General features: G+C 37.5%; 1 protein-coding gene across 1 annotated transcript; it reads left to right on the top strand.

The window, feature by feature from the left end:
- Positions 1-1,045: 1,045 nt before the first annotated feature.
- On the top strand, positions 1,046-17,773 carry tubgcp5 (tubulin, gamma complex associated protein 5). The gene is made up of 23 exons (XM_041792362.1): positions 1,046-1,379; positions 1,490-1,543; positions 4,656-4,764; positions 4,866-4,962; positions 5,047-5,126; positions 5,392-5,527; positions 5,679-5,796; positions 7,718-7,807; positions 8,003-8,096; positions 8,191-8,443; positions 10,004-10,206; positions 10,298-10,413; positions 10,492-10,760; positions 12,066-12,264; positions 14,276-14,464; positions 14,543-14,725; positions 14,847-14,931; positions 15,020-15,140; positions 15,263-15,414; positions 15,664-15,789; positions 16,097-16,185; positions 16,546-16,646; positions 17,407-17,773. Exons 1-23 carry the CDS (start codon positions 1,246-1,248, stop codon positions 17,451-17,453), a joined length of 3,045 nt encoding a protein of 1,014 aa, XP_041648296.1. The 5' UTR covers positions 1,046-1,245; the 3' UTR covers positions 17,454-17,773.
- Positions 17,774-21,902: the final 4,129 nt, after the last annotated feature.

Below are 21,902 nucleotides of genomic sequence, written 5' to 3'. Positions count from 1 at the left end.
TGGACTATAGCATACCGGCATTTCTAAGGGAGGAGCAGAGCCCCCCAAGTATTTTATTTAACTCTATTTGATACAAATTACAGTCTGTTGACTAGTTCATGTGGTCGCTTTTGATTCAATAATGACACTTATTAATAAGAAAAATAAATAAAAACACACTTTTCATTGCAGGCTTCCCAAGGGCCCCTCCCTACTGTGGGCCTGGGTAATCACACCCCCCCCCCCCCCCCCCCCCGTGCTAAGCCCATGGTGACACATGTAGGCTTTTGAAGCCTATTTCCAAGAGTCTGCCACTTTAAAAAAACAATCAAAGTTAGGTAATTATTTAATAAACAAAAGAATCTAGAGTTGAACTTAAATGACTGAATTTGTCAAATAGTAAGGTAAAAAGGCGAAATTATGAGATATTGTAAATAATAAGCTACCTAACGTTCATAATTTTTGCTTTTTAAGTGATGGTATTGGCCTTCATACACCCCTTAGAGTTGCAAAGGAAAATGCAACAGGATTTGCATTTCCTCCATGTGTAGGATGTATTTTTGAATTTTCCATCTTAAAGTCATCTGTGTTCGTTTGCATAAATATCAAGAGCAATGACTCAGTTTTCAACGTCATTTTACTTTAAGTCAATCGCAAACTCCTCATATATATGTGCAACCATACAGGACTCGTTTTCAACCAGATTTTGACGACTGTAATTTGCACATTTTTTCACCTGTCCGCATTCGTTCTTCATGCCAAGAAATTCCCTTGAATTAAATTATACTAATTTAAAGAGCCTAAAAGGGAAGATGTTCCAACACTATTCACTCGAGGTAACCCTGCTGGAGTGCAATGAATCATGGGAAATAAGAGAAACAGAAATGTTACCAGTGTTTAATGGGTCGTTTATGTTTTTAGTGAGTGTTAGTTTAATGTATTTGCTACTCAGGTTGATAAAAATCTTTTTGAAATAAATAAAACAACAAAAAATGTATTTAGAAGTCAACTGCCGTTGTGAATTGATCTGGCGCATGCGCAGTTACTTGTACTGTTTGTTGTCAAAGGGCAAACGCAGCGCGGCACTTGAAGGAATCAATGGAGAAATAGCAAACGCCTTCATGCCTGATTAATAAATGGCATGCATCAAACACATTATCTCGTATTTTGTAGCTCTTGAATCTGCACGACCATTTGCAAGTCCGTCGACTACCTAGCTAAATGTAGGAGCTGTTAACGTTAAGCTAACTTAAACACCACATCAACATGGCACACTGGAGCCCCTTCGAAAAGGAGACAGAGAAGGAAACGAAGAATTTGATTAAATGCTTCACCGGAGTCGAAGATGAGGAGGATCAGAATTTCCAGCTGGCAATGAAATTTGCCTGGTCGAATTTCAAGTGTGTACGCTTTATAGACAGGATATGAGCTAGCTGGTTAGCTGTTTATAAGTAGCGAAACGTTAGCCATCACTAACAGAAATGGTATTACTGTTGACGTTTTTTGACAGGTTTCATCGATTCTTGGACGTGGACAGCCACAAAGTCCAACGCAGTATAACTGGGTAAGTGTGTTCAGTACTGTTATAAAATCATATTTTCTAATTTACCACACATTTCACCGTACATGTCTTTTTTGTATTGTTTAACGTAAACACTGACGATATCGCGATACTTTTCGATACGACACGCACCTAAACAATTTGTTTCTGTTATATTAGTGGTCGATCGTACAAATATGATTTAACGTAATGTTACATATTTCATTTGACATGTGTGCAAGAGATTATTAAGTCAATTGCGTTGCAAATTGTAGGCAAACTGTCTGAAATGCCAAAAGGGAATGTTACGTTGATATCTAATGGGCTGGATGATATGTTGCCTCTGTTTTTATGCAATCTAGAGGGTTTTCACACTTTATTTGCCCAAGGCTCACCGAAGATCAAGCCACAATCTCATGACACACCACATTTATATCCATGCAAAAAATAGCCTCTTTAACACGTCTTACAGTTATTTTAGTTGTTGTATTGCTGTGGTAATAATATGGTTGTACAAATTCCCACAGCTCATCTAACATGCCCTAAGACACACCTGTGTGCCTTGCCATATTATCTGAGAACCACTGATCTAGACAGTGTGCAGGAGGTTACTATTATTGATACTTGAAAACAATAAGTTATTTAATATTAAGTAACTGCAACTTATGTGGTATCAAAACAGTTAAACATATAGTTTAATTATGAAGGTTTTTTTTTAAGTGAAAATATTAGTATTTGATATTTGAATCTTTCTTTAAGATCCTGATTTACAGCCATTTTTACTTTTACTCAAAAGGATAAAACGTTGACTAGTTTTAGTCACATTATAGTCATTTGCCTCCTTTATTAATAACTTTCAGTTAAGTCTATTAAAACTAAAAAATAGTCTACTTTCAGTCAATAATAAGTGATTACATTTTGGTCAAAGCTTTTGGTCAAAATATTTATGGTCTTTGCCTGAATCTGGTGCCAAATCATACTAGTGTGTTAGTGTGCACCATATAAGACCTCACTTCCCTGCTTTCTACAGCTGAGAGTCAGAAGAGCCACAGATATGCTGTGTTTTGATAGATTTTCTCTGTGAAGAACTTTCATGGACTTTGAGTGAATTACATTTAAGTCTTGTTTTAGACTCCTTGACAAAAACTAAACTTACTTTTTGTTATCAAAGTTTTTGTCATCAAAGATGTTTTTAACTAGTCTTCATCACAGAAATTAAGGTTGTTGGTGACATTTTTAGTCATAGTCAAAGAAATTAAAACCTGATATCCTTCCTTATATGTATATTATGTGTATGTGGAACAGAGACTTGTAAATCTTCATTTGGTTGTTCCACCTAACATCTGCAACTAATTTCAAATAAAACAGGCAAATACCTTTGACATATGTTATTTTCTTTTGTTAGAAAGTGGAGCCATGTATCTTTGAATAAAAATCAAGAGTTGACTGGTAAAATACTTTTTTAGTAGTTTTATATTGGTTGTACCAACGGACAGTCAAAGTATACCCTACCAAAGAAATGATTTTATCTTTAGTTGAGAGGGATCTACAAACCATTTCATTCTGCCATAAGTGTCAGCTAGAGGTAAATAAATGATAAATTATGCTACAGTCTGTTTTTGTTACTTTATTTCAAAATGAAACACCCATGATTACAGCTGCACCAGCCTTGACATTTGAGAATTTGTAAATTACGGGACAAAAGTTTTTCAATAATCTTACTAGCTTTTTATTGATACATTCATTTACATTTCTTTCCTTAAAAGATTTCAACCATAAAATCATGCCAAAGTATTCTAACTTGAATTTCTCACAATTGAAAAGCCATTTTTAATAACGATGTATTTATTTACTTGGATGGTCGTACCACCTGACATATTTAGGGATGCTAAAATATGAAATTAATTTTATTATTCATATACTCAAACATACATTCATACATACATTCAATCCATACATTCAAACAAAGTAGATTTCATAGAACAAATTGATATATGCCATGGACTGATTAATTTTTTCTGATATGTCACCGACTAATATATATATTTTTAAGATTTATTTATTTATGTTTTTACCTTTATTTGGAGGGGACAGGACAGTAGATGGTTCAGGAAATCAGAGAGAGAGCGCAGGGACTGACATGCAGAAAAGGAGCGGCTGGTCGGATTCAGACCTGTGTCCACTGCTTGTGTAAACCTGCCCTGTCAATTATTTATTTATTTTTTCCTTGTAATTCTTTAATAATGCACAACCCCCTTAAAAAGCCACTACTGGCTGTGTAGTCATGTGATAGGCAGCCAGGTGTCACAAGGCATGTATCCCTGAAACCAAAAAGGAGAATTAGTAGTCACATGCCACTGTCCCATCCAGCCCGCTAAAACTCAAACACGTAGCCTGCACTGCTTGAGCACAATAGTATAAAAATAATTTATTTTGTTATCGAGAAATACCAGTTGTTTTTTTTTCTACTTTTCTCAGAAGATGCGACTTTAAAAAAACCAAACATCACAGCTGATGTGTGTTTTGATATCAATAAATAACCATAAATTGTTAATCTGTGCATGTTCCTTTTAGTTATTGTTTCAACATTATAAAAAAACTTGCAGCACAAATTGAGTCAAGGTGGGGCTTGGGATAATCATACCTCAATTGTAATAGAGGTAAAAAAGTTCTATTCATTGTGATTTTGATTTTTGCCATAATAGCCGAGCCCTGATGCTATGTATTGAACTTTGTCCCAACGTGGTCCAGATTTTAAAGTCAATAACTGGGTAATACACGTGTTAGGGTCGTATTTGTGACTGTATCCCCCCTGCTTTCCTGTTGTGATTATACAAAATTACTTGGCATTTGTCTATGTTTGACTTGGAATGGCTCAGAAGTCCATAATATGCTTGTATTGTAGTTCACAACCCTCCTCCTCTGTTTTTCTTCCTCTGTGGTCATTACTTTATATTTGTTTTTCCCCTCTCCTCCCCCCTTTTGCACAGTCCCTGTATAAGATGAGATGGAGCAGACTGTAAAACCTTGATAGAGTTCTGCCTGTCTGTGTCTAAGGCCAGGGGTTACAGCTACACTGTAGGTCTTTTGTGTTTTACACTACAGTAAAACTTTCATAAACGTGTTGTGTTTACAGAATCTATGAAAAGCTCATGGTCCACTCAGACCTGAGTAAAGCTGAAAGCTGGATGAGGCTGACAGGCGAGTTCCTGAACTCACCATTACCTAATACAGATGGAACGAAGGTATTGCGCACACAAGAAAACCCACAAGACAAATACTAATGCGTACCTTTTCCCTTGACCTTTACAAAATGTTTTTTCAATGTTTTTAATCTTTCTGGTAGACGGACGCACACTACAGCCTTCTGTCACTGCTTCTCTGCTTATCAGGGTCGCCCTCAAACACAAACTTTACAGAGAGACCCAGGGTGAAGAATGCGGGTGAGTTGATATTTCACTGAGTTAAATGATGTAGATACTCATTCAAGGCTTTTCTAATCATCTTATTTCAATTCCTGTCTGCAGAAGAAGAGGACAACTTTGACTGGGCAAGCTATCTGATGGAGGGGGAGGATATAGACATTGGACCGTACCCTGATACCCCTGTGAGTATACAAATGACCACAATACTTGCAACTGAATATTGTCCAGAGGGCTTGCATGCTACCAAAGGTGCTTTCAGTGAATTTGGATAATAGCCCCTCTTCTTAGGTTAAAGTTAAATAGAACTATTCAAGCTGTATCACTGTAAACAGAGCCAGGAAATTCTGTATGTATTCATCAGTGTGTAGGAGATGAAAAGCTGTGGTGAAGGCAGCATGTAGTTGGATGGATTTCTGTATTTTTTTTTAATTTCTGGGCTGTTACTAGGAGTGGTCTGAGGAGGAGAGTGATGATGATGACAGCCAGCAGCCAATCAGCAGGGACGACTCTGGGATCCAGTTGGACCGAACGCCACAGGACGACCAGGACAACAACGCCAAGACAGTTCCAGTTACATGGACAGGTGTGAACTAATCGCATGGTAAAAATGCTGAATAATGGAAAGTGAATTGATACAACACACATGGGGCTGAGACAGGATCAAAATAAGTATCAGTGAGAGACATTGAAGCCTTATTTGAATAAAGAAATAACTCCAGTTTATGTCTTTCCAGTTGGTGAGCCTGACGCCCGGGTCTGGCTTGAACAACATGTGGTGACACCGTACTGGGTGGCTCATGCGCCACGATTCCCACACAGCTTACATTTACACTCCAACCTGCTCAATGTGTGGTAAGACTCACAGGCTAATATTCAACAACAACCCTTTACAGAAGAGCTATTTAGACAAAGAAGCATTCCTCAGCCTCTTCCTGATTCCTTTTTTTGCGTATTTGTCTCACTTTAATGTTTCAGATCATAACACAAATTTTTACATTAGATAGAGATAATCAGAGTAAATATAAAATGCAGTTTTTAAATGATAATTTCAATTCTTAGTGGAAAAAAGCCATCCAAACCTATTTGGCCCTATGTGAAAAAGCAATTGCCCCCTGATCCTGATAACTGAAATCAAGCGTTTGTGATAACTGGTGATGAGTAGGGCTGGGACAATTCACTTTTCTCCCGATTCGATTTTTTTTTTAGGTGCCGATTCGATTTAAATTACGATTCTACGATATTGCCGATTTTTGCAATCTTTTGTTAGCTTTTTAAACACCAGTGAAAAAGATGAATGATAATGATGCCTACAGACTATATCAGGAAAAATACACATCACATGTGTATAACGATACATCACAAAATATGTCTAACTAGAGAATACAAAATAGTTATAAAATGGTCAAGTGCAGGATTTCTCAGTTTATTCACAACAATTTAGTATCAATTTCACAGAATTTGACACAGACTGAGCTAAATACTGAATATGAAGTGCATAAAGTCTATACATATGTGTGTAGTATATATATGTATAACTTACTATGTAAATTTTAAGTTAATATCGAATTTAACAATGTAGAATTAAGCTATTTAAAAAATACATAGTCCTGCATCATCTCGCATTTTACCTTTCTTTGTTCAATCTGAAGATGAGGATTTTCCCCATTTGTTGAACTGAATAAAAATACTACCATGATTTTTTTTTTTTTTTAAGAAAAGGGGAATAAATTACTATAGAGTGAATGTACTCCAATCCTTTATATTTCATATTTTATCAGTTTTTTATGTCATCACATAATGTGTTTGTGGAGGGAGATTATGGGAGACGAGGTGATCGTCACGTCCAGCTTTATGACTGATGGACTGTGTTTTGCAGAGGGCATGACGTGACAGGTCAGTATTTCTTTCTTGTGTTACCGAAGCCGTCATTCTTAACGACACTACACGGGACAGGTCCTTACAAATAATACGACTGTGATTATGGTTGCATGAGTAGAGACCAGCGGTAGCTTCAACGGGCTTGTTTGTTGACATTAGCCATTAGCTGTAGCGCTAACGCGATGATGCCTAACTAGTAGATTCGTTGTGTTGTCTCAGTATTTTACTCTGGCGTGGCAAATCTTGCAAACGACTGTCTAACTCCTGTCTAAGTCTGTGCGGTCGTTAATGTTTTGGAAGCCAAAATAAGTCTACACATCCACTATGAATGCGGCAGAAGTCACTCTGCTGGGTAGGTACAAGCAACCGGCTCACACAGACCGGAAGTCTCGTGTGATCTCGTTGTCTCAAGAGAGAAGAGGCAAGAGTCAACTGCCAGCTGGCGATGCCTGCCACCAACTAGCGGTCAGGGGGTGAAATTACACCACAAACTACCGCACCAACAAAGTGAATAATTAGCTAATTAATTAAATATCGATACTGCATTTTAAAATATCGGTACAATATCGCACCAGGAAGTATCGCGATATTTCAGTGTATCGATTTTTGGTCCCACCCCTAGTGATGAGTGTTTTACATTACTGTGGAAGAAATTTTGGCCCGCTCTGTTTTGCAGAATTGTTTTAATTCAGCCACATTGGAGATTTTTGAGCCTGAACAGCCTGGTTAAGGTCATGTCACAGCATCTCAATTGGATTTAAGTCCGGACCTTGACTTGGCCATTCCAAAACCTTATTTTGTATTTTTTTAGCCATTCAGAGACCATACTCCTAGATTTTATTCCACAGAGTTATAATGATTAAAAATGTTAACCCCCAGTGTTCTGTTTTTTCAGGGATCAGCATTTGTACAACACTGACCCTTTGTATCTACCAGAAGAGAAGGCCTTCGTCACAGAGACCCAGGTGATACGGGAGACTCTGTGGTAAGTTGTAAAGATGCTGTGGTGTGTGACTGGTCTCATTGTACAAACACACAAAGAAACTGATCATTCTTTGTCCAGTTATCCCCTTTTATTACCCTTTAGACCCTTTATCACTAGAGTTGTTCATTTCCAGCTCATGTGAACGCTGTGATCCTGTTTTCTCAATAATCTGAGCTGTGCGATTGTTTGTTTCAGGCTCCTCTCTGGGGTGAAAAAACATTTTATCTTCCAACACCATGATGGAAAAGTGTCAGTAAAGAACAATGTGGTGGTGACTCATCTTACAAGTGTGAGTTTAGAAAATAAAAACAATTTATTTTGTGTCAAAATGAATGTGCTCTGCACTTGTTGGAGACGTACTTATTGTAGTTTTTGCACTGCAGAACTGTCTGCGCTCCGTCCTAGAGCACATTGCTGTGTACGGGCAGGCGGTGTTCAGGCTGCAGAGGTTCATAGATGAGGTGACGGGGTATAGCTCCGAACCAGGCCCACCAGGCTCTGGATCGTCTCACGGCTCAAAGAAAGGCTCAGAGCCTCCCTTCAGGACTTATCAGGCCTTTGTGTGGGCGCTCAACAAGTACTTCACCAGCTTTAAGGAGGAGCTGACCACCATTGAGAGAGAGATCATACGCAACGGTGAGCAAATCTTTGCTTTGGGTCTTACAGTTGACCTTTCATAAAGCTAAATATCTCCTATTCTGTGCCCAATCAACTTTCCAAAATGGAAATACCCCTGCAGTGGAGGAGGAAAGTTGACTGATAATTACTTCATTTTCTTCTTATTTTTTCTGCCCATTCTGGTCGTCAGAGTTTTCCATAAAAAACAAAATCACAGTTGGAACATTTTTTTGTGTGCCTTTTGTTTGTCAGATTGTCATTACTAGTTGGCAGCTGATATTAAAGTTCACTTTTACAAAAACAAATCATAAATCCAGGGTCTTTGACTACACTTGCTATTTATTAAAAACAACACATTACCTGCCAATTTCAAATAGTCTAATGAGAGTTTCTTTATGCATTTTCTGAAACCACAGTACAAGTATAAAGCCCTGTAAGTTGTTCTGTAAATCTTTATGTAAAAAAAAAATCATTTCCTTTTTAATTGAGACTGGAATCACATACCTAAAGGATTCTTTCCACCTTGTTTATCAAAGTTATCACAATGCTAAAACACAGACACCTTTTAAAGGTCAATCTTGTATGATACTTCTCTCTGACCTTATAGAGTATGCACTTATGCCTGGTCTATCAATAAGATAGATCTTTTAAACTTGGTGTCCTTGTGGTTGTGTCTGTGCACCCTTTGTGCAAAGACTCTCGTCTTCCGGATGAGTGGCCCAGGTTCAGGCCCAGCCTTTGGCTGGTTTTCTCATGCCATCCTCCACTCTAGCTCCCTCTCCTCTGTTTCTTCTACAGTTTTACTGTCATGTCTGTCTAATAAAGGCACTGAAAGACAGAAGAATAATTCTCTAAAAAAAGAGAGAGGGATGATTTTGATGTTAGCCTAATACACATGGATAAAACTTCACAATACTTGTAGAATTAAGGACAAAAAAATGTCCCTTTGGCACTGGGTGAGTATATATTTTTTTTAATCCCATGAAAACTTCCAGAAGTTTTCTTTGGGGTGAGCTGCATGTGCAAAAACAAACAACTGAATTTCCGTCGCAACTTGTCCAGAAATTTTCATGCCAGCCTCCTTTGAAAAAAAATCTTATCTAAAGTGGTTATCAAGGAGTGTGTGTAGTGTTTGGACGGAGTATTGCAGAGCGATGCAGACACACCAGTGCACAAGTATATGCTGCTTATGATGGTGTAGGCCACTATAACTTTAATTATGCACTGATGCGTAACCAGGTATAACTCAGAAAGATCCAAGGTGCAGTCTCCATGAAACTTTCATTAAATTTTCACGATTACATTGTTTCAAACCTGAAAACTACCCTCATGCCAAAAAGGCAATAATAAAGGCAACAGAACTGCGAAAGATAAATACTGTGAAAATTACTATCCATTTGAATTATTTCTAGGCATGAATTAATGTTGTATTGTGTTGAATAGAGGGGCAGCCTCTAAAACCTGCAGTAAATTTTATATTTGAAATAATGTTAAGGATAATATTACAGCAGTCATGAGATTAGTACAAGGTTTAAATCTTATGTTTACTTGTGTTAAATTTGGTGTTTTCTTTTGCAGATGAGACTGTGACCCTCTCTGCAGTTCTGGAGCGACTCAACCCTCACCTGGCACAGATCAAAGTTCTGCACAAAGTCTTCTGCACTGGCGTGGCTGAAGTCCCACCAGAGACCCCGAATGTTGTGCGGGCCTCTCACCTGTTGAACACTCTGTACAAAGCCATCCTCGAGTATGACAGTGTTGGGGAAGCATCAGAGCAAGCAGTAAGACCAGTGAATTAAACATACAAAAAAACAGTGGATCTTTACAAGGAAACAGCCTATATGCATGATGTGTTATTTCTGCTATTTCTAGGTCGCTCTCTTATTTTCTCTGTGGACAGAAACAGTCAGACCGTATCTGGAGATTGTGGATGAATGGATTGTTCACGGCCACCTGTTTGATCCTGCAAAAGAGTTCATCATCCAGAGGTTTGTAGCAGAGATTTTTACTTATCTATGTGGTAACAGACTGTGTAAATTGACATATCTATTTATTTGTTTGTTCAGGAATAAGGATGTCCCAGTGAATCACCGGGACTTCTGGTATGCCACCTATACTCTGTACAGCGTGTCAGAGACGGTGGAAAACGAGGAGAAGCTGAATGACTCGGCCAGTGGGAGCTCAGGAGGAGATCAGGCCTGTAACAACAGGCAGCTCACCATGGTGTCCTTCCTTAAACCTGTGCTCAAGCAGATCATCATGGCAGGGAAGTCCATGCAGCTGCTCAAAAACCTGGACTGCAAAGAGACTGAACAGTCAGACAGATCCTCCAGAGGTCAGTGTTTGCCTGTATTTGTCTGTATGACAAGCACTTTTAACGTTTAATCAGTAGCAGGTAGGGCAGTTGTAGATACCAACTATTGCTTTGTGACCACTGAAAACTCTTACTCATATTTTATGCTGTAAAATTAAGTATTTGAAATGTTATTAGCCAAAGATATTAATTTAAGAGCAGATCAGTTTATGTTTATTCTAAAGCTCTACAAATCATTTATTTGCGAAATAGTCATTGTAGATAAATGCGCATTAGACTACAAGTCAATTAAAGCTAGAGAGTCAATAGATTCACTTGTTAATATTTAAGAGTTGAAATTTAATATTGAAAATCTTTTTATAGTAATAAATGCTAATTATTGACTAATTTCTTAAGAATAAGGTGGTAATTACCTAGTATTAAGTTTGCATTTTACCAAGTAATAACCTTAATATTAAGAAAGTATTTACCTAGTAATGATATTAATATCAGGTGATTTCTCAAAATATTGTGGCAGTTCTCTGGTTATTAGGTGGTATTTTACCAAGCAATTTTTCAGATTAGGTTTTAGAATTTTTTTTATGGTGATAATTTTCTAAAAGTTGCTTGATAATTTCTTTATTCTGGCCCACTAAATTAAAGTGAGTGGTTCCTGAATAATTTTCAAGTAATTTTTAGGTTTAGGGTTAGAGGACTAGGCTTAGAGGACCCCCTAATTTCCAGAGAATTGCCTCGATATTACAAGGAATTACTTGATAAGTATTACATTATTTTTTGGTAAATACTTACTTAATATTTCCATATTTCTATGTTTTACAACATATCTTAAGGTAATTACCATCTTATTCTAGTAACAATACCACTTATTACTATAAAATCACTAGGATATTAGGGCCCTTTAAAATAAAGTGTTACCAAATTCTTTTGTAGATACTAAATTTGTCCAAGACGTTAAAGGAACTAATATTTTTTTTACATGTATATGTTGGACATAAATGCTGGCATGTGATGTTAGTACTAGTTAATAAGTTCAACCATATTTTACATCTGTAGTTCCTTGGCAGGTTAGATGTTTCCTCTTTTGTTAATTTACTTAAATCAAATATTTCATAAATCAACTTTGGCATTTTCTTGAAAATAAACATCAGAAATATTTATTATTTTGGAGACCCTTATATTGTTACATTTTTAGATATTGAAATGTCACTTCCCTTAGAAAAAAGGTAATTAATCCTGGTAAACCTGTTGAATTAGATTTTTTTTGTGGTTTAATGTTTAACAGACTTGTTATTGTAATTATAACAGTGTCTTAATTTGGCTCTTCAGATGCAGAGAGGAAGAGCTTATACACCCTGTTTCTGGAGTCGGTGCAGTCACGTCTCTCCAGTCAGGAGGAATCTCCCACAGACACGGTCATGGAGCAGCAGGCCACTAAACGGAGCCTCATAAAGATGCAGTCGATCATTGCTCAGCACCTGGAGATTGACGACGTCCATGATCCACTGTTGGCAATCAACTTTGCCAGGTAAGCAGCAACCAGCTACGTGACGACTAGCTCTCCTGTTTAGAATGGAGAAATTACACAAATTAAAATGTCAGAATGTAGAACAAAAAGCATGTTTGTAATCCTCAGCTGTTATCCCATCAAATATAAAGCTTAGTACTTCCGTTTAGCCATCATTTTATAATACATTTTTGCAACTGCAGGTTCTATAATCTCTCAAATGGTCCAAAGACAACGAGATGTTAAAGAGATTAAAATGTTTCGTTGTTGTATATTTGGGTCAGTAGTCCAGGCTTAGACTGCAGAAGTTTGAAAATCCAAAAAATAAAAAATTAGGCTGCATCTCACGCATAAAGAGACTTCTCTGAAATTATTCGCTTTTATTTTGAATATGCATGCTATAAAGACAATGAACATAATGGGTCATCATGCAATAAAGCAGCTATTCTCAAGCCCCTGTGGGTTTTGCACAATAATTTCTGTGAGTAGCCAAATGGTGATAAGGTAAAATGTTTAAGAGATATATGTGGGGGATTTAACAATGGTGCAGTTTGGATCTTGGATGGGACAAAATACATGACCAAAAAATAGCAACAGGACATAAGAATCACATTTTGCAACCTGTTTCCTCACAAATACCTGTACATTTTTGCCAGTTTCCAGAGATCTTGAGAGATCATCTCATTAGAGTTGGAAAAGCAGCTTTGTAATTGTTCATTTTTCAGCTTTGTTCATTTAAGACCCTGGTTTGAGTGTTTACTCACAGTAATGAGTTTCTTTCTCACAGACACTTTCTCATAGAGAGAGCCAATGCAAAGAAACACGTAATATTAGAGGGTTAGTTTCTTGCAAAACCAGGTATTAAAACAAATGCAGTTTATACGCACATATTGTACCATGGGTGCTAGGATCAGGCAGATATAATTTCTTAATATCATGAAACCTTTCCAAAAGCAGTTTAAAAGCTACATAATAGAAGAAGCAGGTTGGATATTAAGGAGCAGTGGGGAGCTTGCCAGCATAAGCACAGCAAGCAGAGCATGCACCTGCATAGGAATTTCATTCACTCTTTTTAAAAAAAAAAGGCTTTGAGTCTTAAAGAAAAAGACAAACAAAACAAAGATGTTAATTGCAGGGACACTTGAAGTGGTTTATATTAGCAGCATTGTTTTCACACTGCACAAGGAGTTGAATCAGGACGGAGGATCAAATGAGGCTTTGTCTCTTTTCTTCCTCACTCTCCATAAAAGTGCATATGCACTCCCTTTCCCCCCTCATTTTGAAGTAATATGTGAAATAATAATCTAAACTATTATCAGACAGAAATCTAGGGATTTAAAGAAATGCTCTGTAAATATTTATTTTGTATGCACAGCAAAGGTGGGCCGTTCACGGGGTGTACATACAAAGACCAGTTTAGGAGTACACTCAAAGGTATTTTATCATATTACTTTTCAACCACAAGGAACCTATGTTTTGGGAGCCTTAAAAAGCTACTTTTTGAAACTGGTCAGCTGTAAGGGGAGCATATAAAAAGTTACAGACTACTTTAGCTCCCAGAAACAACCAAAAAGTAGCTTTTAACTTGGGTTAAAAAGTAAGATGCATTTAAATGTTAGACGATTTTTTTTCTGCCTGATGTTGCTGCTGAAGCACATAGCACTTATGGTTGTTACAATAATCTTCTGATCATTTCTCATCACTGATTAACCTCCAGAAAGTAGAATTTAAGTGTTTTCAAATTCACATTGCCATGGATCAAATTACCAGCAGTGCATGTTGAACAGATTGGCTGTAGGAGACCAGAGCACTGACTGTTGTGCCTTAGAGCGTGCCATGCCATGCCAGAATATGTGCACAAGCCTCTTTCATTCCCTCTTTCTTTCTTCACACACAGACAGTGGTGCTGCTGCCATGGCTATTTTTAAATATCCCTGGATACAGTATTGGCATATTACTGCCATTCCTAAGTTAGGATAAATAAAAGAAGGAGACACAAATCCATTTAGTTCTGTTCTGTGTTCTTCCTCAGGCTGTATTTGGAGCAGAGTGACTTCCATGAGCGTTTCTCTGGTGGAGATTTCATCGTGGATAGATCATCTCAATCTGTCACCTGCCAAACATTTGAGCTCACCCTGCGCTCCTGCCTCTACCCGCACATCGAGAGGAGGTACATTGAGTGCTGTGGGAACCTCATGAAGACCCTGAAAAAGGACTACAAGTAAGTCATTGGGGGTATACGGTAAAGGGCTGTACTTTTTTTAAACAGAGATTTCACATCTCTTATGTGTTTAAACAGACTACTGGAATACCTCCAAGCCATGAGGAACTACTTTCTGCTGGAAGCGGGGGACACCATGTACGACTTCTACACGGCCATTTTTGACAAAGTACAGGAGAAGGAGAGCTGGCAGCAGCCATCTTTCCTCAACGTCCAGCTGCAGGAGGCTGTTGGACAGCGCTGCCCAGAGGATAGCAGCAGGTAACACAAGCATTGATATGTGAGGAAGAATATGATTTAATGTTATGTTAATTAGCATGATCATTTATCTGTACATCATGTAAAAGTCATATTTTTACTTTGAATGTTTAATATTTCAAAGGTTGTCAGTCTTCCTGGAGAACATGGATCCTGCCAGGAAAAAGCATCCTGTAAATAATCTTGAAGTTCTTACTCTGAGCTACAAGGTAAGAAACATGAAATATTTATTAGCAGGCATTTATTTGTTTTTACGGCTTTAGTGTTGTAATTATTGATATATTGTTCTCTCCACAGGTTCCCTGGCCTGTAGACATTGTGATCAGCTCTGAGTGTCAGAAGATCTACAACCAAGTGTTTCTCCTCCTGCTGCAGATCAAATGGGCCAAATACAGTTTGGACACACTACGGTTCAGTGGTAGGAGTTATGGGGGGCACTATGAAGTTATAATCTCTGTTCGATAAAGCCTGATTAGTCAGTGTCTTACCTCAATGTGCCAGAGATAACATTTGAAATATGTTGTGGCACGTTTCTTTTAGATCTTACAGCTGCCACTAAGAAGCTGGAGGGGGCTGTGGCTGAAGAAGGAAAATTCAAAGAGCCAATAAATCAGCAGATTCATCGAATGTGTCTGCTGAGAGTCAAACTGATGCACTTTGTCAACAGCCTTCACAACTATATTATGACAAGGGTGAGACCTACAACGAATGATACCTTTTTGCCTCAGACATTTACACGGTTCGTGGTAGAAACATCAGGATGCTTTCATGTATTTGCATTCACCAAAAATAATCTTGTAAAAATTTTTAGATTTCAAGAATGCATAAAAATTTTAGCTTATATTATGGCCATCACAATCTTGTTTGTTTTTAAACAGTAAATATTATTATTATTGTTATCTGTTTACAGATTAGTATCTGTGTGCTCTTTATGTTTGCAGATTCTGCACAGTACAGGACTGGAGTTTCAGCACCAAGTACAGGAAGCAAAAGATCTGGACCAGTTGATCAAGATCCATTACAGATACCTGGCGACCATTCATGACCGATGTCTACTGAGGGAGAAGGTAAACCGAACAGTTATGGATTCAGTCTCTGTGATGTCTCCCATTGGTTTAAGAGCTATATTAAAACTTTGAGTTAAGCTTTTTAGAATAGGGTTTGAGGCTGGAGAGCTGTCATCAGAGTAACTCAGTGACTGCTGAATAGTCATTAGAGTAACAATCACTATTGTGTGGACATCAGAGTTACTATGGCTGCTAAATGGTCATCAAAGTAACTCTGTGACTGTTGAGTGGTCATCAGATGTACATATATATATGTACATATATTACGTATCATCTGTTTACTAATTATGTGATGCTTTTCCTTCAGGTCAGTTTTGTGAAAGAGGCGATAATGAAGGTCCTTAATCTTGTCCTCATCTTCTCCGACCGATGGCAAGCTGGATTTGGAGCCTGGAAGTAAGTTTGCACATCAACTGTAGTCGACATTGTGAAACAACTGTAGTTCAGTTATGTCACATCTGAGTTGAAGTAGTTTAAAGATATTGGTGTGCTCACATGCTATATTTTGTTTCTTTTTATAAACTTAGGACAGTCAGCCATTAGGACAAATATAATGGACAAGACAGTACTTCAGTAATCACCCTTCTCCAAGTTTTCTGCACAAATAAAATGTGCTACAGTGTTGCCCAAATAAACTGTTGAGAAAGAACTGTGACACTCCTCTGTTTTTTTCTCAGAAGAACCAATCACTCTGTCCAGATCTGTGCTGCTGTAGCTTCTTAACTAACCTGTTTTGTGTTAATTTTTCAACTTCAGGATCGAGTCCATTGATAAAATGGAATCTGATTTCAAGAACTGTCACATGTTCCTGGTGACGATACTCAATAAGGCTGTTTGTCGAGGCTCCTTCCCTCACTGTAAGTAAAACGGTTGTTCTTTTCTTAATACAGCTCTCTGTTCTTAAAGGAGACATATTATACCCTTTTAAGACAAGTTTAAATTGGTCTCAGAGGTCACCAAAACATGCCTGTGAAGTTTGTTGCTGAAAAAACAATCCAGTATAGGATTTTTGTACATTTAAAACCCCCTCTATTTCAGCCCTTTTCAGAACAAGCCATTTCTGTGTCTGTGCCTTAAATGGTAATTAGCTGTCTGACTCCGCCCCTGACCACACCCCTCTCAGGAAATGGACGCAGTACTCCTGGTACTACAGACACTTTTATCCAAAGTATAGAATTTGACTGGGATTTAAACCATCAACCTTCCAGACCGTAGTCAGCAGGATAACCCACTGAGCTATCCAGCATCTCAGCTGGTAGTTGAGAGGATCAGTAGCGGATGGCAGAACTTTCCTCCAAGTAGGGGAGGGCCAGCCAAGCCTGGGGGCGGGTGCTTGCGCTCCTGGTGAGGTCACCAGGAGCTAAATCTGAGAACAGTTTGTTCAGCACACATTTTCTGAAAGGTGGAGAAAGAGAGGGGGAGAGGGAATGGATTTTCTGGTATTTGAGAGGATTGTGGATAGGCCAGGGGCACATATTTGTGTTAGAAAAGCCTGAAAAAGTGATTTTTGCACAATATGTCTCCTTTAAATAAACCTCATGATAAATGCATGCTGATTCTTACCTTAATACCTTTGAAAATGTAATAAATCTGTCTTTGTGTTTCCTTGTGGTTTAGTGGAGTCTCTGGCTCTCTCCCTGATGGCTGGGTTCGAGCAGTGCTGAGGATGCATGTGTCTGTTTTTGAAGTGATGGACTGAACTCCTCTGTCTGCTCCCTGAGTGCTGCCATTGTCTGTGGTGATGTGAGACATCTGATGTCACTCTCTGCTCCAGCTGTTGGACGATCATCTGTGTCTGTTTATTTAAGACATTCTGCTTGTGAACATTTATTATCTTCTTTGTTTATACAAGTTTTGTATGTTAGGTTTTCTATGAGCTGTTTTGCTGATTGTTAATAGTGTGTATAAGTTAAGCACAAAGACTCTTGCACAGTCATGTTTTTCCACTTCATGTGCCATTGCTTTGTAATAAAAGTTTAAGAATTCAAAACCATGCATCATGTTTATGGAGACACATTGTTCTGGTTTTCTGAATCTTGTTCTTTATTCTGTTTAAATTAGACTAGCGGTTTCCATTTGATAACGTTTTTTTGTGCAGTTTACAAATAGAAAATGCACAATGCAATCTAAAGATAATTCATACACAGAAGTGAACAAGTAATCACATTTTATAAAATTTCAACCTTTACATTTTATTTCTAACCTATGTACTCATTATTCTTATCACTGCAAAAAATGTACACATTTTACTAATCCTTGCTACAGTGAAATGTACACATTTTACTAATCCTTGCTACAGTGAAATGTAGCTCATAATATACACTCCTTTTCTCAACATGGAAAGAGCCTTTTAATGTAATGACCTTTTGAACTAAACTATTTTGCCGTAAATGTCAGAGTTTACAGCCATGCCATGACCTGCACAACAATCATAACACCAAAAAACAAAAGAGGAAGAACTGAGGCAACTTCCAAGGGGACTTTAGAACCCAGCAATAACATCTCAACACATTTTTCAGCTCTAAAATGATGCAAATGTTTGCTGGGATTCTAATAGTTTGACCACAGAACAGTTTTCCATTTTGCCACAGTCAATTTAAAAAGGTCTTAGGCTTAGAGAAGATGGCAGTTTTTCTTTATTGTGTTCACATATGGCTTCTTTGCCTAATAAAGCTTTTATTCACATATGTGGATGGAACAGCGAACTGTGGTGACAGACCGTGATTTCTGGAAGTGTCCCTGAGCCAGCTGTTCAGTGATTTCCAGCACAGAAACATGCCTGCTTTTGTAAGGCAGTGCTGCTTGAGAGCGTCAAATATTGACCTTCAGCCTTGTCCCATGTGCACAGATATTTCTCCTGTAGATAGTGTGATACTCAAAGTCTTAATTCTATGTTGAGTAACATGTTTCTGAAATTGTTTCAGTTTTTAGATGCAGTTTTTCACAGATTGGTGAACCTCTGCCCATCTGTACTTCTGAGAGACTCTGCCTCTCTAAAATGCTCTTTTTATACGCAGTCATGTTCCTGAGCTGGTGCCAATTAACATAATTTGTTGCAAAATGCTCCCCTAGCTGTTTTCATTAGCACCACTTACTTTCCAGCCTTTCGTTGCCCCGTCCCTACTTTTTTTTTTAAGATGTGTTTCTGCCATCAAATTCAAAATTAGCAAATATTTTTCATGAAATGGTAAAATGTCTCAGTTTAAACATCTGAAATGTTGTTTCAATTATGAATAAAATGTGGGTTTTTGGGCTTGAAAATCATTGCATTCTGTTTTATCTACATTTTATAGCGCCCCAACTTTTTTGGAACTTGGGTTGTATTCAAGATACTGCATTTAATTGATATGTAATCTATATTGATGTAAAACCAGGTTACCAAACACAATCTAGAGTGTGTTTTTTCACCCAGGTTGCACACACACTAAAGAGTAAGATTAGAGTCATCTTATTAACCCCATTTACCTCAGAGTTCATGGGGGTCATCTAAGTAGCTCAGTGGGTAGTCCTGCTCGTCACAGTCAACCAGAGTCTAATGTTTAATTTGCCTGTGCAAGTTTCCTGTTACTGTTTAGGTTTTCCTGCCACAAACCAAAGACTATATACTACCTGTTGGGTTGTGTTTCCCCAGACCTAATGCAGCTCATAATATTAAAAATTAAGTGTGTGATTTGGACCATTACTGATAGATCTTTAAGATATACATTTATTTATTATTTATTTTTTATATTTAGATTTTCATCATGTTGCAAAAGTCACTATGAGTGACTTTATTCTTTTAAATTAAAATAATACAAGGAAAACAGTGCATAAAGGATATTCAGTTTGTTTGTTAGTTAATTTACTCTACATCTTCAAATATGGTGTATGTTTATGTCCTTTTATGTTCTCTTTTATGTTATTCTTAGAGCCTGTTTTCCTCCACTCCCTTTTTCAAAATAATTATCTCTAGGTTATTAGTAGGGCCTTTTGGTCTTTATGTTAATTCAACTGAGATAACTTTGGCGTTGGTTGGAAAAGTTGTTGTCTGTCAACAGAGTTCACTGCCATCCACAAATGTTCAAGCTGCAAAGAAGAAGCTATATGTGAACATGGTACAGAAACGCTGCTGTATTCTCTGGGCCAAAGCTCATTTATAACCAACTGTAGCAAAATGGAAAACTGTTCTGTGGTTAGATGAATCAAAATTTAAAATTCTTCTTGGAAAACACAGGTAGGTGCTGTGTCCTGCAGATGAAATAGGAATGGGGCCATCCAGCTTGTTATGAGTGCAAAGTTCAAAAGCCTGCATCTCTGATAGTATGGGGTTGTATTAGTGCCTACGGTGTGGGCAGCTTATAAATCTGAAAAGTGCACTATCAATGTTGAACAGTACATAGAGGTTTAAGAGCAACATATGCTCTTTTCAGACAATGTTTCTTTCAGGTAAGGCCTTGCATATATCAGTCCACACACAAAAAGTACTATGCAAACAATATTGAAAAAAACATGACTGAAAGATGAGGAAAATGCTGGCGGGAAACACGTCGAATATGACGACGAAAAAGACAACAAATAGGGTGACTGCATCCATCACAACAGCATGACTTCAAAGTAGAATGGTCCAGGTGCTGAACTGGTCTGCTTGGAGTCCAGACCTTTCACCATTAAAAAAAAACAACTGGGGGCAAAGAAGACCTGAGACTGTTGAGCGGCTAAATTCTACATCAGACAAGAATGGGACAACATTCCTCTTCCAAAACCCAGATGTGTACAGACTGTTGTTAAAAGAAGAGCAGATGCTATGCAAAGGTAAATAGTGGCCCTGACACTACTTTTTTGAGATGTGTTGGGCAAAATTTTTCATGAATTGGTAAAATGTCTGTTCCCACATCTGATATGTTGTTTCTGTTCTAATGAATGAAAATATGGGTTTCTGAGGAATTTAAATAATTGTATACTGTGTTTTTTTTTTTACAGTTTACACAGGCCTTGTTTACATGACAACGTTCTGCTTTGTATTCTGTTTTTGTTTTCAATACTTCCACGTTTAGACTGCAAAATTTTGAAAACAATCTGTGTGTACATGTGACCGCAAGAAACAAAAACGCTGTAGCAATTTACTGCTTAATAAATCTGTCTCTACAACAAGGACAGTAGTGCAAATTCACATTTTTTCATGTGTTTTTGATCATGTCTGACATTTTAATCATACACGAGTGCATGAGAGTAATTCATCACTAAATCCTCCTCATCACCATTGTAGTGAGGCAGTGAAATTTCACAACACATTTCAACACAAAAATGCTTTGCTAGACCAGTCTTGTTATAGCGAAGATATCCACTTAGACTGTCTAATTTTCCATGGACAAATTTTCTCCCACAGCTTTTCATTTCTCTTGTATTTTCTCAGAAAGTGCAGCGTTTCCTGCTTAAAGCACAGCTGGAAAAAGATAGCCTCTTCAGGACTATTATTTCCCCTTTTCAGTTTTATCAGCTTCTTAGAAGTGATTACAGCTCTCTTTTTTAACCGGAAGCTTCAATCCTTGTTGACATTTGCCCTTGATCAGTATTCTAGGTTTTAGCAACTGTTATTTTCCTGACTCATATTTCATAATAATATATCCATGGCTAGCTTCATTGCATATTTTGTTTTTACATTAATTTTGATCTAATTACATAAATTATTTTGTTCCTCTTCCATTTATTTATTTATTTATTCAATTTATATTCAATTATTACATAGTTAACTTATTCGTGTATCTATTTATTTATTCTATTATGTCTGAGTGAAAATTTCCTTGCATTATTTTCTAAATACCATGGAAAAAGACTTTGAAGCAGTTTAAATCAATTTGGTGAAAAGTTTCTGGGTATCAAATAAAGTCTACATTGAACTTTTTTATGTATAATTTCAATTCTTTCCCTGTGTTTTGCATTTCTCACTTATTTTTTTAAGGCTACTTAGTTGAAGATTTTTGTTTTGGCACTTTGCAGTCATGACCCCATGCTGTGTAGTGATTTATTGGGGGAAGGTATTTTGGCACTAATCGGCCTCCATAGCTCGGGGCAGGTTCGTCCTCACTGTACATTCCTTCGCCCTCACCTTTTCTCTTTTATCCCGCGTCCTGCCC

Source organism: Cheilinus undulatus, linkage group 7 (assembly GCF_018320785.1).
Source record: "Cheilinus undulatus linkage group 7, ASM1832078v1, whole genome shotgun sequence".
In the NCBI taxonomy this organism is placed as follows: domain Eukaryota; kingdom Metazoa; phylum Chordata; class Actinopteri; order Labriformes; family Labridae; genus Cheilinus; species Cheilinus undulatus.
Note: the sequence above shows the minus strand (reverse complement) of the source record. Positions and strands in the feature narration are given on the sequence as shown.

Bases quoted from the DNA above. Each gene is read 5' to 3' on its own strand.
- tubgcp5 (XM_041792362.1), top strand. From the start codon at position 1,246: ATGGCACACTGGAGCCCCTTCGAAAAGGAGACAGAGAAGGAAACGAAG. The intron at 14,465-14,542 runs GTAAGTCATTGG...GTGTTTAAACAG, and splicing joins ACCCTGAAAAAGGACTACAA to ACTACTGGAATACCTCCAAG. The intron at 15,141-15,262 runs GTAGGAGTTATG...CGTTTCTTTTAG, and splicing joins GGACACACTACGGTTCAGTG to ATCTTACAGCTGCCACTAAG.